General features: G+C 42.5%; 1 protein-coding gene across 1 annotated transcript in view; it reads right to left on the bottom strand.

Moving 5' to 3' along the window:
- The window catches only part of DNAAF8 (dynein axonemal assembly factor 8), a 95,725-nt gene that overhangs the window by 30,999 nt on the left and 41,052 nt on the right, over positions 1-23,674 (bottom strand). The window contains exons 14-21 of the mRNA XM_056337860.1: positions 16,983-17,099; positions 14,618-14,762; positions 12,094-12,406; positions 9,968-10,074; positions 6,644-6,798; positions 5,145-5,289; positions 2,236-2,367; positions 592-786 (exon numbers count right to left, since the gene is read on the bottom strand). Of these exons, the coding sequence (XP_056193835.1) occupies positions 592-786; positions 2,236-2,367; positions 5,145-5,289; positions 6,644-6,798; positions 9,968-10,074; positions 12,094-12,406; positions 14,618-14,762; positions 16,983-17,099 (1,309 nt within the window). The remainder of the gene's footprint in view (positions 1-591; positions 787-2,235; positions 2,368-5,144; positions 5,290-6,643; positions 6,799-9,967; positions 10,075-12,093; positions 12,407-14,617; positions 14,763-16,982; positions 17,100-23,674) is intronic.

Genomic DNA, 23,674 nt, shown 5'->3' with positions numbered 1-23,674 from the left:
TAGCATGCTTCCTGTACTATTACACTTTGATACAATCTGTATCATGAAATTATATAAAATCATCATCCTGCTTAGCACTTGACAGCACTCTTCATGCATTTGTAAGTGTTTAACATGGGGATAAAACTGTTATTCCTCCTGTGCGCATGAAGAAACAAAGCGTGAAGCGGTGAAGTGTCTTGCTTCTGATCACAAAGGAAGTCAGTGGACAGAATAGTGTGTGACTTCTGAATTCCTGTTGCTGTGCCCCAATTACACAGCTGCTTTATTTCCCAGTACTTGGGGAGAAACACAATGGTCCGGATTACAGAAAAGGCTTAGTAAGCCTAAGCACATCTTTGAACTAATTTGACACTCTCTGAAGAAAATTATGCCCATCTGAGCTGTTTGCAATATGAAAAGTGGCCTTGCCCATGACTAACTAGCCACGATAAACTCTTCAGTTCTTCAGGCAGGTTAACAAAGAAACCTGTCCTCCGTCCTGAGGCCCCTTTACCATGTTTTTCATAGTGTTCCTGCTGTCATAAAAATACCTAGACAGAATAAACTTTCCTGTCCAACTCTACAGCCCTCCCCACGAGCTTGGATCACCTGCACTCAGAGATTCATTATTGCACTCCGGAAGAAGGATCTGGTGAAGGAGATCTCCGGCACTCTTCATAGTGTCCATTCCAACCACCGTCAGCATGACAACTTGCTCCATTTCAGGATCAGAAGCATATGTTCGATCACAGAAAAGATACAGAGGAATGTTACGGGGGTCTGGCACTGCACTGAGGTTTCCTCCTGCCCAGGAAGATCATCAAAACAAAATCAAATCAAAACTAGTTACCCCACAAAAACAAGTCTTTTTTAGTGTGAAGGAGCTGATTAATTCTCAACTGAGGAGACAGAGGCCAGTGCCTCACTGTGATACTGCTCCTCACACTGCAGCTCAGCATGGCCAGAAAAAGAATCATGCATGAGGAGCAGTATCACAGCAAACCCTTACTAATTAGTCACACTCCTTAACTAGAATCACTTTTTGCCACATAAGGCAAATAATTTTGATCTCCTTATTCACACTGTTAAGAGTTGGTTGATCTATACAAAAATTATCGAAGGCATCAATTTCAGATTGATAACTAATGACTAATTTCACATCAAACTGATACTTCACTTTGCTTTCTAGATTACATGGCATACAATTGAGGGCTAAACTGGGGACTGTTACAATACCATGCATGTACCCACAGTCCTACTGGGAACAGTACAACCCACAGAATCCCCGGCCCATCAGAAACCTGTGTTCAATTCCATACTGTTTCACTACATGATTATTTAAGCAATTGCATAGATTAAAATTTATTTACTTAGTTATTCCCATACATCTTAACATTTCTTAATGCTAGAAAATGGTGAATGACACACATTTGATTGTTATTTTTCCTTGTGATTTAGCATGAATTTGGTTTTGAAGAGCAATATACTTCAATTGAAAATCCTGACATGCAAGATTTAGAATACTTTAATTAGTTAAATAAAGCTATATTAACCTGAATACATAAGAAAATACTACCTGTAGTTTAACAAACATCTGATTGCCATGATCTCCAAGTGTACAGAACTAGCAGGTTTAAGACTCTCCTACCCATTAGAGTCACAGATTCATAACAGCAAACACATTTACTTGCTTTTTCAAGTCCTACCAATTTCCCAACTTTGAATGAATGAACTACTGAAGTGATTTGACTTTATAAACTGAAACTAAGAAACATCAGAGTAAAGCGAGATGACTAAGTCCTTTCCCTGCACCTACAGAAGAACTACAGCTGCCAACATTTATCACTTCAGCAAATTCTAGTTTTATGTGCTTAACTGCCAACTTATCTCATTTTAGCATTTTGACTTCTCTTGAAACTGTGGCAACAAATATGTATTGATTTGGTATTAATCTTTTAACAATGGTAGGTTTAAGGCTTAATTGATTGCTACCATGTCACATTTAAATCAATTATTTTTCCACATATCTTTAAATTCACTTTAAAAAAGTATTTCCGTTTCATTTTCCTATTGATTCTTCCATTCATTACCCAGCAGCAGAAGACATCCAATGAGAGCTGACAGGCAGCAGAACACTCAACGAGTTATTATAGACAAGCATATTCCTGATGTTCTTATTCAGGAAAATCCCCTCATAAGGTTGTCAGACCTTATAAAAGCCAGAACACTGCATTTCCCATAGCTTTGACCTACCCACTGTCTGCAGCAAGGTCTCTGTGTAAGGAGCTGCATGAAAACACATGGAGGGGTCTGGCGCAGCAGTGGCAGGCAGGCTGCTCTGCCTGTTGCCAAGGAGGCCTTGCTTTGCCAGTCCATTCATCAGTCCTGTGCACAGAATGAAAGAGAACGTGAGGAATACAGAGCTCTGTCATGCAGTCTGGCATGAAAACAGTCTTCTTATCAAATGCTTTGATTCACCTGACCACAGAGACATTAATGTGGGTCTGTAATGCTGAGCATACCTACAAGATGTGAAATGCAACTTAATCATGTTCTCTCCCCCAGATCACATTCACTTACAGTGGGGCAAGTAGCTGTTGAAAATTGCTGCTTGGCCACAGGTTTTTCTGGAGACCCCTCTGCTTTGTGACCAGCACCCCAGTTGTTTCTATTACTTTCTAACTCCTGCTGCAAACTGAAATGTGGAACAAATGCATAAAGAATGCCACACAGCTCTTAAATTATAAGTGCCTTAAATATGTTGGTGTCCACAAGGAAGAGAAGTCACAAATCTTAAGCCCAGTGCTCAAGTGCAGGCCCCCAAGGTGTCTTGTGCCTCAAGGTGCAAGGCCAGTGTCCTGCATCCTACACAGTACCACACGGCCACAGAGGCATTGCTAGGATTACAGACTTGAACAGAAACATGGTGTTCTGCTCAGGTACCTCCCAGTCTGGAAAATATCCAATTCCATGCCACTTCTACGGACACTAAGTGCTTGGAACTAGCAATCTCTCAGTTCCCATTCTTCATCCAAAAGACTGGGCTACGCGCAGGCAGTATATTAAGGTACTGGCATACAGTACACTTCCACAACAATTAGTTCAGCCTTCTGTAATAATATTTCAGATCAGTTTTAAAGGTTTATTTTTTAAATTACTTTGTATATATTTGATTGCTTTCCACCATACAAGCCTGTCAAAGATTTACTACAGTGTAGCACAGGAAATGGATTACTAGGGCTAGAGGCTGCTGGCAAACCTCAGATGTTAAACGTAGCACTGACAAGAAATTTGAACTTGTACCACCGACAACCACCTATCTGCTTTTCAAAATTCAGGTCCAATGAGTAACTAAAAAATGTGCCACATCAGCATCACCTGCTATTTATTCAAATTCAGTGCATGGCAAAAAGTAAAGCTTAGACAAAGGTTTATAGTGTTTGATCTTCAAGACAGAGATCCATTACCCAAAGACATCTATCTGCTCTGTTTCAGGAATGACTGTTGAATTTTTCATTGCTTTTTGGGGGTATTGATTACAGATGCAAAACTTCTTAGTGTGGTATTTACTCTACTCAAATCCTAGTACTATTCTACACTTTACAAAGGCCAAACCAAAGCTTATGCGGCAAGAATGTCAGCTTCCGCTCTCCAGGGCTTTGCAATATGGAATAAGATATCTCTCTGGATCAGTTCTGAAGCAGCCACAGAACACATGGAAAGAGGCATTTGCAAAATCTATCTATAAACTAAGGGAAAAAACCCCAAGTAGTTCTCTACAGCAAAGGAAAACATTTTATCTTTCTGGAATATCCTCTGTTCCAGTGACCCCCTATATATTTCTAGTGGAAATTTCCCCATGCAAAACATGAACACTGTAAACATGGTCTGTGGCACTCTGTGAGAAAAGTAGCAGAAACTGTACTTCCATAATGAGCAACTTTCCTTGGGTCTACAGGCAGCAGGTGACACAGTGCCGTAATTAGTCTGCCATGATTAATTCACTGTGTCTGTACGTGTTTTCAGAATATTCTGTGATAGTCTCAGGAGAAAAAGCAGAGGACTTTCTGAATTGCTATTTTTTCCCCCAGAACCTCTAAATGTTCTTTTCTACTGTGGATAGATTAAAGGAAGCAATTGGGCAGTGGATGAACGTCTCCATCATGAGCGATTTGTAATGGTATTAATGCAGGGGCCAGCAACAGTGATCCTCTTCTCTCAGCAGTGGCGTCTGAAAGGGGAGGTTGCAGGAAAACAGATGCAGGAATAGACTCTCCTGCTGCAGGCAACATGCCCACTGCCAGAGCAGGAAGAAGCAGGCAGGGCAGGTTCTTTGTTCCCTGCTGATAACTGCTGTTGCCTGTGATCTTTCCCACTTGAGACCAATGTCAGCTCACCCTTAAGAAAACCAAGTACAGTTTTTCCTGAACCAGAGCCTCAGGACACAGTCTGACTCAAATAAGAAGATTTGGGGTAGCAACTTGCCTGGTTTTTGGAAGTCACAAGAATGCAGAAGTCAGGTCTGAGGTTGATAGGGTCAGATGCTATCCTCAGGCTCAGTGGCACATACATATTTTTGCTACCCTACCACTCTGTGCAATAAGAACACCTAAGAGGAGGTTATTGAGATGACAAAGCCAGGCCCATGATGGATGTGTACAGTGGGAAGCCAAGAGACAAGGCTCACAAATTCAAGCAGAGGAGGTTCCAGCTTCACATAAAGGAAAAACAGTTCTCCATAAGGATGGCCAGGCATTGGAACAAAGGCCTAGAGAAGCAGGGGAATCTCTGTCCTTGCAGATTTTCAAGACCTGACTGAAAAAAGCCCTGAGCATCTTAGTCCGAGTTCACTGCTGATGCTGTATCAAGCAGGTCGTTGGATAAGAGACCTTCTGAGATCCCTTCCAACATGAATTACTTTAAGTTCAAGAGGACTCCAGTGCTAAAGATCAAACAACTGACAAAGATCGTTCTGCTCTGTTGGATACAGAGTGATTGATTTACACACTGGTCTGGAGACAGACACAGCAGAACTATCAGGCCCTGATGATCTCAATAAATACTCCCTGCAACATAAAAGTTGTGGTTGGACTATTAATGTTTGGCTCACATGCAGATTAAATACAAACCTTTTCCAAGGCTGTTGAGCACTGAAACATTACCTTTTACCAATGCAGGAATGTGATGACTAGCATTCTCCTTTCTCAACAACAACATGAGACAGTGCATGTGTGGTTCAGCAGAGAGCTCTCCTCTTGCAGAACCATCAGATGAACTTGAAATCTTGCTAGGGCAAAACACAGCAATCTGAAATAATGAGGGCCAGATTAGACTACTAAATCCAGATGTAATCACTATAGGGCTCAAGCAAATAGTTAAGTTACAATGGCATAACAAGATAGAGCTCACCAGCTGAGCCATAGTAACTTCCACTAACTGGGTGTTCATGCGTCATCTATTCATGAGACAAAGAAACTTAATTTAAACCCCAGGGAAGAGGTTTAACATAAAAACATTCTGCCCTGTAACTGGGCTGTACTAAAACCACAACAGTTATAACTCAGCTGGTATGTGATCCTAAGTCACTCATGCAAAAATGACCTTGAGTCCCAAACGAAGGGATGATTTTTCAGAAACATTTAGCTACAAACAGAACATTTGAAGCAATAGTTACTGCTGTTAGCTTCTTAAATGGTCGTTTCGAAGCATGCTCCAAATATTTGGCCATTTGGGCTGTAGTAATACGCAAATAAGTTACATTTATTCTACAAAATATTATGAGTGGGGAAAGTGTTATTCCTCAGGCTTGATCACAGAAAAAGCACTTTGTACACAGTTCAATTTGCAAAATCACGCATTTCCTGACTGATACAGCAAACGATCCTAAATATGATAATTTAAAATAAGGGGTCCCCTCCTTTGTAACAGGAAGCATCATGTGATTCCTGGGTGATTTATCATGTAAAGTAGTGCAGAACTGGACTTCTTGCATATATTAAGTCTGACTGAAATCTTGCATTTATGATTATTCCTGTTTCCTTAGGCTGACTTGTCAAAGTGCCAACTGCACTCTAACTCAAATCTATCATCACATTAGACAGAGCTTCAGAGAAAAAGAAAAAACAGGTTATTTTTGACAATAGGAAAGCTCTTTTTGCAACCCATCTGGAACGTATTAAACTAGGGGACTTCATGCTGAAAGGCCATAAGCAGTCCCAGAGGGACTACAAAGTACAAAATCAAACATCAGCCTGTTAGATCAAAACTATTCTCCTGAATACATGTTTGCAGACCAGAAATTGTTATTTTAGTTTATGGGGCTACTGCCTGCTCTTGCTTATTTTGAGATCAATGGTAAAAATCGTGTTTGTCTTAGGAGGCAGCCTGATTACGAATTCACACTTCTGTTCTCAGTGAGAGGCTGAGGCCTGGTGGGATTTTCCTCCTAAAGAAAAAAAACAGCATTGAAAGCAACCAGAGTACCACTCACAGGAATACAGAGAACACGAATGCTGGCTAGCTAGCAAAAAGAGAATGAGTGTCCTTGAGAACACTTACTAGAGGAATGTCAGCTCACACACCCAGAAGCTCACACCATAATTATTTTCAGAACAACTGGTAACCCAAGGTGTACAACTGAGCTGCACATTCTGTCCAGTACCTGACTTGATGTCATGCTCAGCCCAACAGCTTGCTTGGGTGAAAGCTCCAGCTGTTTGATTCCTTGCAGAACAAACCCCCGATGGGTACAGACTGAAATCACGATACCATATGCATGAGGAGATACCATGGGTGACACCACCAAAATGATGTCCCCTAGATCAAAAAGAGAGTAAGAAAAGCAGCAATTATTTCCACAGAAGCTGTGGTATCAACACAAGACAACTCTCACAGCGGCTACTTCCAACTTGAAGTGCAAACCCAAATGGTGACACTGTATTTTATGGTTTATTTCCTCTATACAGCTCATAATGACTGCTATCGAAGGCCAACCTAGAATGGAAAAGCTTATGGCATGACCAGTAATATCTTTATGAATCATCTACCCCAGATAGTCTGTCTCATCAAGTCTATCTAGCTATTTATGAGCTGCTCATCTATCTTTGAGGTATCTGCATGCTTGCTAGCTGTGTGCCAGCCCCTGCCAGGCTGCATTTGAGCTGTTACCCTTACAGCTGGCGATCCGACAGCAGTCAGTACCCTCAAGGGCTACGGACCTGCTAAGCCTGGCCACGCTGAGGTCAACAATACCAAGTGGCAATTTGTCCGCTATAAAATGCATGATGCAACCCCAGCCATTCCTCTCTGTTACTGGTGGTCCTAGCTGTAGCTAGCTTCTGCAATCTTGTTCAGCACTACCTTCTGCTTCCTCTTGTCTCTCCTTCAGTCCTGTCTTTAACTTTCATCCTAGATCTTGCCTTCTGGCACAGGCTCTTGAATCCTTGGACCAGCCTGTGATCATGATCTCACTGCACCCTTTGGTTTGGTACCACCTGTGGCTTCACAGGTTCCTGTCCTTGGTCATCATGACAATGGTACTAGCCTTCTCTCTGCTGCCTGACTCCCACCCACTAGGTCTGGCTCCTTATGCTCTCCTTGTATCCCTCAGCCCAGTAGATAAGGTTGTAGAAGCGACTGGAACTTACATTGGGTTAGAACCTTGAGTTTTCATACTCCTGTTTTCTAAGCTGAATTCCAAGTTCACTGCCAACAGAGTAGCAACATATGCTATGAGCAAGCTCAGGAGAAAGAGCCTACAAGACCTCCTGAGCAGTGTCTAAGCCCCACCTTAGGAACTACAGGACAAGCTCAACACTTTTCCCTAAAGTCTCTGATCTGTCTGAGGTCTTTGCTTTGTTCTAATCATACCTTGGGCCTCTGCTTTTACCATCACCTTCATTGTTATGCTGTCCTAATCCTAGTATGGCTTTTTTCTGTACACCATGTACGTTCAGATCTCCACAACCTGTCAAAAGTGAGCTCTGAAGACAAACCCTCAGTATCACTTCTACCTCAGTTTCCTCTATACTGCCTCATTAATTTCTCTTAGCTCCAATTGAATGATGTAATGAGGTTGGAGTATTTTAATCTCTGTGTCCCAATTACACTTGGTTTTGGGGATAGGACTACCAGCAGTGAATGTTTCTTCTGGTTCTAGATTTTATGATATGGATATTTGTCCCCCCAGGAATCTGACGAAGGTTCAGTCTGGTAGTTCAAAGCAACAGCAACAAAACAAAGCAAAAGCTTGTGTTTGTTCCTAAGGATGGGACAGGCAGGGTGTTTCTTCGCCTGAAATTTCTATTTGACGTTAAGGCTTTAATTCTGCAGGCTTTGAGCCAGACTCACACTACTGCCACTTTCTTTATACGTGAACTGTCAAACTTTAGGGTTGCAGGTGGTAAGATTTTGTTTCCTCTCTAGCTGCTGACACTTAAAAAATGTTTTTTCAAATACAGGTGTCCTGAATCAACAAGAATACCTGCTAGGGCCAGTAAAACTTTGATTATTGAGAAGGGGCAGATATAACTGGTGGGAACTGCAGTATATTTGTTCTGCATGGTCTGCATGGGTATACCTTCCTGTCTGCAAGAGAAGCTGCTGGAGACCTGAGGGACAAAGTCAGTGAATGTTTCCTTTCCTTAAAACTCCATAGGTGGCTGCTCTCAGACCAGGTTTTCAGCTTCTTGTCTGAAAGTCATGATACAGTTATCTGAGGAGAAAAGCTTGAAAGTGACTTCCTGAGCCCAAATACAGATGGAACGTGGTGTGGTGTAACTCAGCAGCCCACATCAAATGTGAATCATTAATGGCCATAAAAGGAAGGGGAGGCAGAAAATGTGACTCATTCCACCAGCAGCAACCAGCTGCCATCAATACCAATCCCAAATAACAAAGAGCCAATGGCTGCCTGCCAAGCTACCAGAGTTAACTACCCATTTAAATGAAAGTGTATCTCAAAGGTGAGACACTTTTTTTCTTTTCCTTCTCCCTTGTCCATTTTCTGTCTGTCACTTTCCACTCCTTTCATCTCTTTGGTTTATGCTTTCATTCTTTTCTCATACATTCTTTCCTTTGGCAATATAATTTTCTGTGCCTCCTTTCTGTATCAGTACAATACTTGTTTCCTTCTGATATCTCCCCCTCCCCCAACAGCTACTGAGCTTCCACTCCCCTCAGTTGTTTTTTCCTGTGAAACTATCTTCAGTTGTGGGAGTAGAAACCAGACAACAACACTCTGACAGCATTGTCTAAAAATCACTTGCACCTGAGATCTGCTATGACAACCCACTAGAGAGGGTTGTCAGTACACTGGCCTTCTACAGCAGACACCCCAATACCACACAGATCCTGAGCCAGTTAGAAGGCCCACATGCGTTGGCAGGTTTTCCTTAAACACAGTCAGCTTGCTGCTAGCCAGGCACCAATTCAGAAGGTAGAACACTACCCTCCTACAAAAGGAAAAGGGGGATTTGGGCAGAGCCAGGTGTTAGCCAGTTAATATTAGCCCCATTAAGTGCTTTCCTTTGTGATTGTGTGATCAGTACTGCCCTGAATGAAGTCTTAACCATTTCATACCCACAATGATTATACTTGACTCTTCACCAGTAGAGGTAGATGATCTCTAACCAGATAAACATACAGTTCAAGGACACTGTTAAGTCTTCACATGATTGATGAACAGGCCCCTGTGTGTAGAGATTTCCTGTGGGGTGGGTTGTGTTATTTCTTTTGTTTACCCTGTGGTGAAACCTAAGCACTCTACAGAACTCTAGCAGCTACTCCCATGAGATAATACTCCCCGTCACTTCATTTCAGGCAACAGTGTTTCACTATAAATTCATTCCCGTCTCTGGAACTGTCCAAGTCACAGCACTGAGGAACCCAGGGAGGCAGAATTTCCCAAAACAGGTGGGCTACACTGAGGTAATACTGTCAGTGAAGGAGAGCCATAAAACCTCAAGATTTATTCTCTAACACTGACCTTTGGTAGTTGAGACAAGCATTGCTGGAGGTTGACACAGCACCACGTCCTGGAGATCAACCTTTTCTTCATCTGCTTCTGCCCTGGCTGACGAAGGACCCTGAGAGCTAAAGAAAAACATAAATATTAAAAGCTGTTATACCGGGTTCTACTCAAACCTACTTTCTGCAACAAACCCAGAGTAACAGAAGTTTCTCTGGTAAAACTACTTCACTGGAAAAGCCATTTCAATCCCTTGTCTATGACATGAGCTGCATCAACGTTTCTCTGACTGAACACCTTTTAATATTACTCCCTCTGAGGCTCTCTGTGTTCAATTAGAAGTAGGTAATGCAAAGTAGTCAGCCTGGCAAAGAGATCTGGGAATCAAGAAATATGTCAGGCTGCGTTACCAAAGCTTTTCCTACCCACAGAGTCATCGTAGCTCCTATTCACTTTTGGTGCTTTATCCCGAGTTTAATCAATTTTAAAGGTTCCTGTTGGGCAACAAGCACAATCAAGTCTGCCAGAGATGTTCATGCCAGTGAAACCTCTACAACATTCCTGCATACCCAAAAGGACCAAATCATGCCATGGTAAATATAAGGTGTGGTTCTGAAAGCCAGAGACTGACAGCAATGCAAACTGCAGTCTGTGAAACAGTTTGGCTAGGTCTGTGAAATGCAGGCTGCTCAGACAAACCTGCCTGCCTCATTCATTGCCACCCCTGAATTGGCTGGAATACATCCTGCTTGTTCACTCCCAGAAGACCACAGCATTTGCAAGTATAATCTAAAAACTGCAATCTCAGTTGCAGTTTGTATTCTTGTCTCCCAATGGACCAAATTACCAGCATTAGGAGAAAAACAAGTGTATTATTTAGAAAGTAGCACTGCTCTGGACTAGCTAAGTTATATGCGAGGAGCAGAATTCATCATTTTTGTAACAGGGAAAAAGCATCTCTAAGGAAAATAAACAAGTAAAGAGAACAAAACTTTGCCAAATTGATTTTTTTCAAATCTTATAAGTAAAACCTAAGAGTCACTATTCATGGCCAAGCAGAACTGAACCTAGACACACAATCCCTCCATGAGCATCAGATTAATTCTACACAGCTGCACTTTGTCACTTTGCAGAAAGTGTGCAGGACTGCAGACGACCCCACCTCTAGCCTGCTGCCTCTGACACAGTATGCCACGCTGTACCCAGTATCCAGGATCAGAAGGGACCTTTGAAGACCTGTCCAGAACTTGCAGTTGCAGAGCCCTGTCTGAGCTTTCTGCAGGAGAGTTTCACCACAGCATCATTTATTCCGTTTAGCAATATTAAAAGAAGATGCCCAGGGCCTGCAAATCCCAGTGCAGAGTTGCATCCCATGTGATTACACAGGCCTGTGTGGCAAACGTGACAGCCAGGGAGAGGAGATCTGTAGTTCGATATTCTTAAAAGCCCATTCCCTCTGCAGCTGTACCCAGACCCATCTGACAGCAAGATTCCAGATTCCTGAACCTCACTTGCTCCCAGCACTTTTTGGCACCCTACTGCTATGCCATCAGTTCCTAAATTGCATTTCTCATGCTGATTGCTAGAGTTAAAAATTTATAAGTCACCCTTCATTTTCACACACTTCTGTCATAATCCTCCAAAGAGCCTTTTCCACCTGAAGTCCCTTACCTCTAATCACTTGGTAAGGGACATAGAACAAAGCTAGACCAGGCTTTCTAGTAAAAGGCCACTTTCTAGTAAAGCAGGCACGGCTGGAGGAGGTTGAAAACCTGTCGGATCAGCTGTATCTGGGACAGAGGGCCCATAAGCAGGTGCTGCAAGTGTATGAATTACCGGCCTAGCTAGCAGGGAACAAGTAAGGGGAAGCAACTGCAAGAGTCCCACACCTGACACCTTGATACATCTATTATGTGCTGCGGAGGAGACAGTCCTGGGAGAGAGGGGCTTTTGCAGACTGTAGTAACTGGTCTGGAAATACAGAAGTAGACAGAGAGCTCCCACCCTGCGCTCTTGTTCACCGAGACCTTTAGCAGAAGACTGATATGTAAAGACAAAGCACGCTAGCTGCGTGCCTGCCTGGCCTCCATGTCACACCTTGCCTGTGGGAACAACCACAGCTCAAAACCATCCAGGGCCATCACCTTTCTGTGTTGCACGGGGAAGCCAGATCCGGGAGAGCAGCCTGCAGTGCTGCATCAGCAGCCCTCCCTCCAAACCAGAGGCACAGCTCCCTGTGCACACGGCTGTCCAGGTGGGGCAGGTAGACGAGAGGCTCTGCTTGGCTCCTGCAGTAGATGGCATTGATGGAACTGCTGTCCGTCACACTAGCCAGCTGCGGGTCAGGTGGCCCAATGAGATTCTGCAGTGTACTACGTGCTTTAGGCCCTCTCACACCTAAAGCCAGCACCGGTGGCACCATGCCAGTCTTTGAAGTATAGGAAGAAGGCAGCTTTTCTGTGAAAGACAAACATATGTGTGACTAAAACATGGAACAACCCGTCCCAAGGTCATTCATTCCACTCAAGTGCTCTTTTCAGATCTGTCATAGCCAGACTTCAACAAAGTGACCTACTAATTACCTGCCCTGTGGGTGATATGCTGGAAATCAGCTGCATGTTTTTACCTAAAAGTAAATCTGAGATTATTCAAGATCATCTGTTAAAGAAAGGGGGGTTGGCTGCCTCATATTTGCTGTGGAAAGGAGTGTGCACAGGGTTAGTTACTACAGAGCAGCTGGTACACTACAAGTCAGCACTTCAACACCTCCTGCAGTATGTTGTTCACGTCCACGAGGAAGGCTGGGGGGATTGAAGGGGACACAGGACAAGAACATGGGCCTGAAGAGAGGGATGTTTTCTGTCAGTTTCATCAGATACGGGAAAACTAGGAAGGAGACCACAAACTGGAAATCTGTGGATTTCTTTTCTATATTATTTCCTTATGCATCAAATACAGATTTTGTACTATTTTGTAAGATAACATATCTAGGCAAATATTGGATTAGCCATCTTCATTTCCCTACCAGGACTTGACCTGTGGCTTCCCTTATTTCCTGCAACATACCTTCCCTGTTCCCATCAAACCTTCCTCCATGTCTACTGTCAGCATAGTTGGGGTCCAGTAAGTAACCCCAGAAAAAGAGCAAATTTGGCTCCTCTGCAGTTCTTACTGAAGAAGCTAGAAAAAGAAGCAAGGTGTGTAATTTTCTTCCCTGAGGTTTAAAAACATAATCAATCGTATCATTTGTTGCATAAGGATCAGAAGCCAGAACATAAGTCTCTGGAGCAGGTAGATAATGGAGAAACTGGCTGTAAATATTTAAAATAATCATTTTAAAGTTTTCAAGCTAAGGGTAAAAATCTAATTTACAAACCCACAGAGCGGTTCTCAGCTCAAATGAATTGTTTCTTCATACGAAATGTTCCCAAATAATGGTGCATGGTACAGAGCACTGAGGCAGATCTGCTGCTTGTCAACTCCTAATGACTGGTGATTTTATGGTTTTCTTATTCATTTCTGGAGTCCTTCTTCATTCCTCCAGCTATCAGTGTGAATGTATTGCACAGCACTGAGACAACTGCAATTGCAATCCCATTTCTAAGGCAGTCTGCTCCTGTTGTCAAATGTAAAAAGGGGGCAAGGAGAATGGAGAGTTTTTCTCCGCTTAAGCTGGTCTTCACTCACCTTCTGCCTGAGGAAACGGAAACCCATTTCTTTCACTCTCAGCCTGCCTATACTTTTCCCAAGAGAAATGGATTGCCTGTATTTGGGATGATCTTAAAGGTCTTTTCCAACTAAAATGATTCTATACAAACCTTGCAGGAGAACTTCTTGGCTCAAAAGAAAGTACAAGCCATACTGTATTGCAGAGGTGATCTCTATACTTTGCAGCTAATGTAATGTTGGTTGCTCTGGAGTTTTATTGCATTGGCAACTACTAATATTCCACACATGCTTTAAGACAGGTTTCATTATTTCACAAATGGAAAAAGTATAAACACTTGAGTGGTATGTGCCAGTATTTGAAAACATTGGTGTCTAAGAGTAAAGACACAGTGATTTGAGTTCAGAGACCCGTATCATTTGTTTACCTTATCTTGTTGGTCTCCCATCTCAGACCATCTTCTATTGGCAAATGTGACATTTTGGCGATAGCTTATCAGCCAATACAACTACAAGATGGCTAAAGCAGTAGTTTTGCCCATGCTTCTGAAGTCCCATAGGCAATGGGATGGGGGAAAATGTGGAAGGGGGAGGCTGATTTTCTGTAGCTAAAACCTTCAGGAAAATCAGTGGAAACTAATTTAGTACATTTGACTCACAGAAGTGTAATCCTAGAGCTTAGGGCACTGCAATCTGGGAAAGATCACTGCAAAGGACCACCAACTAAAGTGGTTTCAGACACGAAAATGTGCCAAGGATTAAAAATTCAACTCATGGATATTCAACACTGGGAACAGAAGGAAAGAAACAGCCAAAGATATTTTTTTTAATCATTTCTTTTAGGAAATATACAGGAACTGATAAATCAACACTCATGCCAATCTGGTACTCTCCCCCACACCCACAACACCACATCCTTCTTCACCTTATACATTTACAGGTTTTTGCCTTCACATCAGTATCATCACATGAAGAAGTCTCTGAAGGAAAACTAGACCTCACCTGAGCTAGAGAACAGCACATCCTGCTGAGGATAGAGCAGGCGGAGTCCACAGATATCCAGACCAGAACCAAGTACCAGCTGCAACATATGATGGGTAGCTAGGGGACTTTGGAAGAGAGTTTCGAACAGCAGTACCATGGCAACCTGAACAGCAAGAGCACATTGGAGAAATGAGTCAAATGTTTCCAAGCCCTCAATGACCACACAGCTGTATCTCTTCAACTTTAGTTCCCATGCCTTATCTACATTGTAAGAACTACAAAAAGGCTTCATTTTATTTTATGTTTATATGCAGTTTAGCACAGTAGGCTCTTGGCTTCAGGTTGAATCATAACTATCCACGATAATTGTGATCAAATCTATTTCTGCTGATACAGTCGTGTCTTTTGTCAAATAAACCTACTAGTAAAAAAAATGCAAATTCTCTGGGGCAGAGACTGAAGTGTATCACTCCTGCTGTTTAACTTCATGAACTACAGAAAGATGGTTAAATAATAATAGACCAACTGGTTGTTTCTTTATACCTACCAAAAGTGCCAAAATCAACATAAAAAAAAAATGCCAAAAGGCAGGCATCACTGGTACTGTCCCAGATTTACATTTTGAAATCATCTTTACCAGGCTAATCCAAATAGCATGTCCTGGTATGTAGGAAGACATACACCAACACACACTGAATTTCTATACCCAAAAAGGGAAGCAAATTATTGTAACTTTCCTATCAGAAGAAACATATTGTTCCAAAAACCAAGTGCTTTATGACAGGAAGTTGTGTGGTGCTGTGGGTAATAAATTGTCTAGCTGTAGATTAGAAAAGCATGATTGTACTGTCCTCAAATTTGTGCATGGTTCACCTGGGTATAAAGCAACAAAACACTATTCCCAGCAGCAAGCTTTATGGCTGCAGTGAACAGCAAAAGAATTCATCACTATTGGACACTTTAAATGAAATGCTACTCCACCATAAACACATTATGAGGCTTATACCATCACGATAAATGAAGATATAAATTTACTCGAATCATAAGAAAGTGGTCTAATTAGGAATAAAAGCTCTATTTCTTTCTATTTGTCTAGCTCAGGCTCTCCTGATATTAACCCAATATTCACAGCAACCGGTAAGGAAGTGTTTTTCTGTAGCTGCTATGAGAGTCCCTGGGGCTTGGCTGTTGGGCTCAGGGCCAACTTTGATAATACAGCTGTCCAGCATCGAGAAACCTCAGTAACTGCTTATCTCCCCTTTGCTTAGGAGCCAGGCACTTGGCTTTGGTCTCCGCCTGAGCTTTGAGGAAGGTATGCCCAGTCTCACACGTCACCAATCCTGGCCATTATTCTAACCCATTGACTTTCTGGCTTGGCCTTGTCACTGACCTGCTCTGCTCTTCCTGCTTGGGAATTGTGGGGCTGAACCCTGCCCGTGAGGTCACTGGCCCTGCCTGCCTCGCTGTTAGTCTCAGCTCCCAGCTTGCCTTCCCTTACAGAGCATCCTGCCCATGTTGTCAGAGGTCTGTATGGAGCTGCCGACAGTGTTCCTGAGGCGAGGAGCTACAATGAAGACATGAGGCATTTTCCAACTCCGTCAAGTGCCAGGTGTCTTCAGCTCCTAATTGTGGACTTCAAGCAACTTCCAGGCGCAAGCCTGATACACTCACAGCAACTGGTCAGCCTTGCTGCGTGTTCAGGAAGAACTTTGCATACCTGCATCGCCCTGAATCAATGCTAATGGGAAAGTGAACTCTGTCAGATCAAACATGCCATGCTTTGTGTTGCACAAGAGCTAAGAAAAGTGTTACCATAGTCAACAAGTTATCATAAATGGATGGAGGTCCAGTACCTTTTGGTGTGCACTCCTAAACAGAGGTAAATATGAGCTATTTTATGTTACCTTAACCTCTTCTTAAGGTAAACTAAGCAGAATTACTTCCTACTGTTGTTCACACAACACATACACAGTTACTGTAGGTCAGGGAGATAGTACCAGAAGCTTCGGAAAATTTTTAATGTTTCTGAGCACAAGTTTTAAAAAAAGTTGTGTTGTATATTGGCTTGCAGTCAAGTGGTTTTAGGTTCTCAAAATTTTGTCTACTGTTACTGATTTGCACCTGGTTAGTAGCAATTTCTTCAACCTGCACATTTCATAGTTTAATCTTCTGTGGCTCAGAGCAATCAGCACATCAATACTGATGACACAAAATACTCAGCTGATATATTTAGGTCTGAGTGAGAAATACCTCAAGAGGTATTTGTACCAAACCTTGAGATTGAAATATTCCAGGTCACTTATCGTCTCTCAACTTCCCACATGATTCCACAAGTCAGAAAGCAGTGGTTTGGGTGTTTGGTTGTTTGTTTTTTTCTTTTTACCTCAGTGTCTGTATCTCTGCAAGCCTCAACGTCATTGCTGTTAGGGAAATATTTTTCATCGGTTTCAACCGTCTGCCAGTAAAATCCATTTGGCACCGCAAACACCTTCTTCACTGCCTGAAATGCACAAAGGACATCTCTCACCTGTGTGTTATCTTGATCCCTCAAAATAAAGGGCTAGGAAAAAAAATGTACTTTATGGCTAGAGCAAACATAAGGATGCACATTAATGGATTAAACTCATTAGTCCAATGTTATCAGTCTATCATTTGCTTTCTTACAACCACACCACTAGCTCCAATTAAGTGATACCCCAAGATATCTGCAACTGCTTCCTGAGAGACTGAACATTCCCAGGGTCCAACCCAGTGACCCTCCAACATGCAGAATACCCACTGACATGAACAGGAGTTGCATGCAAAAGGCACCACAGGATCAGGCTGAGCAGCTTGAGACCTTGATTCTCCACGATGTGCTGAGCATCCAGCAGAAAAGTGCTTTGTTAAAGGAATGTTCTAATTAACTAATCAAATGGAAGGGGAGGGAAGGAACTGCATGAACTTCCACATGCCTGTAACCAAAACAGGACATTTCTCCTGTGCTCATGTCACCACAAGTGACGCATATCTGTAAGTCTTATTGTTCCACATACTCACAGACAGGCAAAGACTCTGGCATCTAGGTCACAGCTTTACAGAAGTGTAGTGTTTCCCAGTCTCAGCACCTTATTTTGTTTCTCATACATTTTCTGGGCAGCCAAGCAAGCAACTTGTACAAGTGCAAGTTTAAGAATGTGTCACTCATGAGAATTTTCTGTGACTGCATGCTCAGTAAGCAAGACCATAGCCGGGGAACAAATGCAGCTTTTGAAAGTCACGTTTGTCAAGTTCAAGTTTGGGAAGAAGTGATGTTCATAGCTATGCCAATATTGAACATTCCAGAAATATGGATATATTTAGGCAGAGTTCAGAGGGCAGGATTCATTCCAAGATTGAGAAAAAAAAAAACCCCTGTCACTTTTAAGACATAGGTTCACATGGTGTATCTCAGAGTAGCTTCACTATTTTTAAAGACTACTTTGATTTACAGCAGTTGTTAATCTGTCCTCATCTCATGCGGACACCCTTTTCAAAAACGAAAAAAATGAATTAAATTTCATCAGGGTTTTATTATGGATAAAAAATGGACTAACACTGCATGAAGAAGCATCAATTCTGGATTACGAGGTACATATAATGCTGTTTAATCATGTAATCACCTAAGAGATTTTTTTTTTTGCACTGCTTGGCAAATGACAGGCACTTCATATCATTCTACAAACACTGAAAAACAAAACTAGAAAATGAAATTAATTTGAATAATATTAAAACCCCTTTGACATCTGCCTTTCTGCTTCAGTAACCTTGTGTGTTTTCTCCTTCCTCTACTTCCTGTGCTTCATGAGATACTTGCCTAAAACCAGAACTGGAGATTTCGCTTTTCAACTGGTTTCAGTCAACACAACTACTCAAAACTGAAACCTTTGACATATCTCAATGGATTTGTCCATTTTGCCCTGAAGTTCATAAATCACCAGCCTCCACTTGTAATATTACACTTGGTTGTTGTGAAAAGCAGCAAAGGAAAAGCAAGAAATCATTGATTTAAGGAAACAGAAGATAATCTCTGTTTCCAATATTTGATGCCAGCTCCTGCATGCAACACAGGCACAATGCAGTGAGCAAAGCCAAGCCCAATAAAATGTGAATGCAGCAAGACCTCAGTCTTCTCTTTATTCCAGTTCTTCCTTGAACAAACCTCAGGGTCTATGAACTTTCAAGAAGAAGGAAAAGAGACAGGACAAATGTGGTCAAACCAACTCCAGCCTACATTTCCGTAGAAACCTTCATTATAATCATCCAGCCTCAGTTCGGACACAGGGGCTGTGCGCTGGGAAATCCAGGGTAAAAAGCTGACCTTTAGGAAGTATCATAGTGTAAATTGTGGACCAGCTGTGATCCCAGGCACACTGCCTGCCAGAGCAGGGATCTGTCCACACCTGGGAATCAAGGCCTGTGGAAAATAGTTACTGTGATCTGTCAGAATCTGTTTTCTAGCAGCCAATCTGAATGTGATTTCACAAAGCAAGAGAAAATGAAGCTTGAGAAGTCTCAGTTCTCCTAGAAAATCCTTTTCCTCATGAGTAAGAAAATAGACATCAATGGTTGCAATACAACACACCCTGCTTTGTTCAGTCTAGCTAAAGTGTGCCAGTGGAGAACTGCAATGCACAGGGAAAATAGGAAGAAAGCAACCCTCTCCATGGATGTAGAAGAGAACTGAATAGTCAGTTGTTACAATACTGAGATGACTCCTATCTGACATATAATGCGGAGTGACCCTCCTCAGGCAGTTGCAGAACCCCACTCTTACTGACATAATTTTGGTGATTTTGACACTATGTATCTTTATGATACCTTAGTGCTACTTTTAATGTCCCACAATGAGAGAGAGGGTAGGTGTGAGAACTGTGCTGGCTTCACTTCAGGGCTGGTTCCTCTCCTACGCCTCCAACATTACAGTAGCCGTAAAGCTTCTGTGCAAACACAGCAGTTCACAAAGCCTCTCCCAGGCTAGCTGATACATCATCTCTGGATGCTGACCCATCTCTTGGCAGAGAGGAGACTCCCTCCCCATGCACTGTGCAGAATGGTGAAGAGGCAGTAAAGCCTTTGATACTTACCTGAAAACACCTCTTCCGCAAGCTCTGCGGACTCAGAGCACTGTAATAATCGCACGTCTCATGGTAAAGGCATTATACCAGGGAGGAAAGGTACCCTACAGTCAGCCAACGGCAGCTACAGCAGCCCCAGCGACACTGTGACAGGCTTCAAAACCCAGAATTGTTTAACCATAACCATTTCCACGACTGTCTCCCCCACACCCTGCTGTAAGCAGGGTTTCTTACAGCACTGATAGCCTCTCTATCCATATTGCCATGACCAGAAAGAGCAGGAAAGGAGGGCAGGTCCATAACCTCCCATTTATAGTTATTCTTTTTTTTGTCAGTTATCCTTTTTCTTACTTGTTTTAGCAGACAAATTCTGATTTCTGCTACCTTAAAACACTGGAAAGACCAATTTGTACCATAGCTAGGATTGAACATGCACCATTTTTTCAAAAAGTGTGAAAAAACCCCAGAGCTACTGCTTTGCTTCAGACAATATTACCAAGATGACGCCAGACAATTATGGGAAGGAAATACACAGCAGAACAAAAATGTGTTGTAAAATACCGAGCAGAAACAAGAATAAGCACATTTTAGAGAAGACTGGAGCTGCGTGCAGCAAAATCATGAATATTTAACTGTCATACAAAAATATGACCAAATCCAGTATCTCTTATTCTTGCTTACAGTGTATTCTCTTCTCATTTCCAACAACAAAGAAATAGCTTTTGCTGTCAGATGATCTAAGAGAGTCTTTTAAGTTGCAACGAGTCTTCTAAGACTGCTTCCCAGGCACAGCAGGAAAACAGAAACTACAGGAAGAATTTCTATGTACTCCACAATCTCATCTCCTCACATGTGAGGCACTTTCCAATCTAAAGATCTGCTCAGTCATTATCACTATGAGACAACACCCAAATCCCTTAAAGATGCTGCACCCTCCACTACCTCCAGAGACAGATTATAAATTCTGTATCTGTATAACCTCTCCCTTTCAACTCTGTTGACCACAGCAGCAGCAGCAGAGGAAGCATTATTCTCACTCCAGCAAAGGCCTCAACCCTAACACACAGGCAGGGGCCACGTCTGACATGATTCACTGAGAGCCATGCCCCTGCACCGGCAGCATTATTCTCAAACTCTCCCTGCTGTCATGACTCTCGATGCATTAGCGTAGTTTTCCTTGCAGAATCCAGATTAACACAAATTTGAACTTCCTGCACATCTTCCCTTCCCATTGTGCATGCTCACTTCAGATGGCTACAGAATTTAGTATAGGAAATATGGAAGCACAGTAGGAAGATCCCAGGCAGCAAGAAGGCTGGGGATAGAGAGGGCTCATTAAGAGCTTTCCCACTGAAGATGTGCAATTCTGGTGACTGTATTTCAGACAGTTTGAAGATGCATCTCACTTTCCCTTTCCCCTCTTCTGGACAGGGAAAGGGTTATTTTAAAACACAGAAAAGAAAGGATAAGACAGTGACTTCCACCCTTTCTGCCCATCATGCACAATAATAATGTCTACACACATTTGCTTGATAGTTCTTCTAAGGTGCTCTTTTCTGGAATGGTCACAATTTAAATGCGACCTATCAAATTTTAGGAAGAATGAAAAACTATAATAGTTTATTCCTCCCCAAACTATGCCTTCATCTTTGCACCAACTCTGGTAGACATCATTGTAGTCCTTTCTCCTTTTAAAGGTCAGTATTTTTTAGTGACAAATACCACTGACAGCCTGGCCTCACCAAGATCAATGACAAACTCCAGTGGGACTCAGCTAGGGCCAGGATGTCACCTTATCCCTTCTGACTCATGAAGATAGAGCCATGCAGGTATCCTGTGCTTGCAGCTATGGATTAATTTCTATAAATACATATAGATGAGGCCCCAGGACAAATCTCAACCACAGGTAAGTCACATCCATGTGGAATCATCAGTCAGATGACACGCTCTTGCCAAACTGCTGATACAACTTTATCGGGCTGCACAGCAAACTCAAGGTGCCAGACACGTGAGACCTGTCTTTTAGCCCCAACTCAGAGAAATACAAGCCACGAGCAAGATTTGGAAAGCAAAGGACTGGATGAATCTGTCCTTTTGAACCTCCTGTTTTACAGCTTTAGCCTGGATTTCAAACCATCAAGCTGCTGGACGTAGAGGCTGGCACCTGCCATGCTGCAAGTCTCATCCTGCTGGGTCTGGTTTGGGAAAGCAGATGTGGAGGTGCTGTTCTGGGTGTTTTATCCCTCCCTAATGCCCATTTCAGCCACACAACAATGAAGTCTTTCAAGCTTTGGCATCAGGCTCTGCAAAAAGCTTTGGAGGAGGAAAGCACAGCCCTAAGCCATACACTCAATCTGAGAGCTTACAGCAACATGTGGAGCAGGTCTAACAGCTGGCCAAATTGTGTTGCACTCCAGGTAGCTCAGCACTCTCCACCCACAAAACATTACATGGGCTAGCTTAGGTACAGCTTAAAGTGCTAGTTTGCTTCTTCTCATGCAGCACGAAAGGAGAAAGAAAGAATACATGGGGCAATAACCCAAAATCAAACCAGCATAATTGCCAACACCATGAGGCACTGAACTGCCAGTTGCTACAGTCTGAGATATGTGAAAAGCAATGCCCACACAGCCAAGGGCCTGAAAAGACCTTGGGTGAAAAGCTCATGTGGTAGTAACCAGCAGTTCTCTAAGTAAGCCTCTCATCAGCATTGAAGTTAAAAGAAGTTACAGTAAAAGACAGTGGAAGATGCTGAAGCCACTCAGCAGGGCTAAGGCCATGATGCTTGCCAATGAAATGACATCACTGCATTCAAACTCTAAAGCTCAAAGTCTTCTTGTTGAGCCCATACTAAAACACAGATTCATAGATCTGAAAGATTCTCTGGAAATGCCTCTTGCTCCCTCTTCAGAGACTACACAGAGTTAGGGGAATCACAGATCTAAATTAGGTGCCTTAAGTGTACAAAGCAACAAGTGATGCATCTGGGTCTGCTTTTCCACAGCACGAAACAGTGATTTCTAATTTCATCAGCAATGCATAGCTCTTCTGCTATAGGATTATTTCAGCCTTTGAAAAAAGGTTAGCAACTTCCAAAAGTTGTGTGTATGTGTGTACACGTAAAGAGCTCCTCTAGTAGCACAGCCGCCGTCAACTCTCTAGCAGGGAAATCCCAAAAGTCTGAAACACCACATGAAAGAACTGCTGTACTTTCTGTGAGTCCACTCCCATACCTCAAACTTCCTGTTAGTTCAGTCTGTGCTGTTTGAAGTTTTTGGCAGCATTGAGTTACGACATTGTGACAAATATAGCTCCCTGGACCCAGTTCTACAATTCTTATCTATGCTTAGCCAAAACTGTGTTAAAAAAAAAATTAAAATGCAGCTTTGCTTAAGTGAAAAGTGAGGAGGGAACTTTGCAGACTTGCCCTTAATGAGTACTATCATGTCAAAAAAGAAAATACAATCCTTGTGCTGGAAGTTAGCAGGGAAACTACCTAAAAAAGCAGCAAGTAGTGAACTGATAACCAAGAGGTGCAACAAAATAAATTTTCTGGAACTAAAAGAAAAAAATAATCTCATTTGCCTTGACTTAGAAGTGGAGGTTCCTCTTCTTCCTTGAAACCTCACTGCCACAACCGCCCATCCAATACTACTATGCCCTGACACCTCTGTCACGGCAGGCACCTGTATAAGTTGGAGTTCAAGGAGATGCTCTGAAGGTGACCAGAAAGATGGTGCGTGTTAGGGGCTGCACCCTTTGGGCAGATGGCCCAGTGCCTGAGAGAGCCAGCAAAATCCAGTCTGCCTTACTGAAGCAAACAGGCAGAGGAAAAGCACCACCAGCACTGGCTACATGAACTGCCTGCATCCCTAAGATTAATGTTTGCATCTCAAGGCTTAACAGGACAAAGTACTTTTATTTTATGCTAAAATGAAGAAATCTTTTTGCTGACAAGGGACATTGCAGTTAATAACTT

The sequence above is a fragment of the Falco biarmicus genome, chromosome 4, assembly GCF_023638135.1.
Source record: "Falco biarmicus isolate bFalBia1 chromosome 4, bFalBia1.pri, whole genome shotgun sequence".
Lineage (NCBI taxonomy): Eukaryota > Metazoa > Chordata > Aves > Falconiformes > Falconidae > Falco > Falco biarmicus.
The sequence above is the reverse complement of the archived record's forward strand: the minus strand, read 5'-3'. Positions and strand labels throughout refer to the sequence as shown.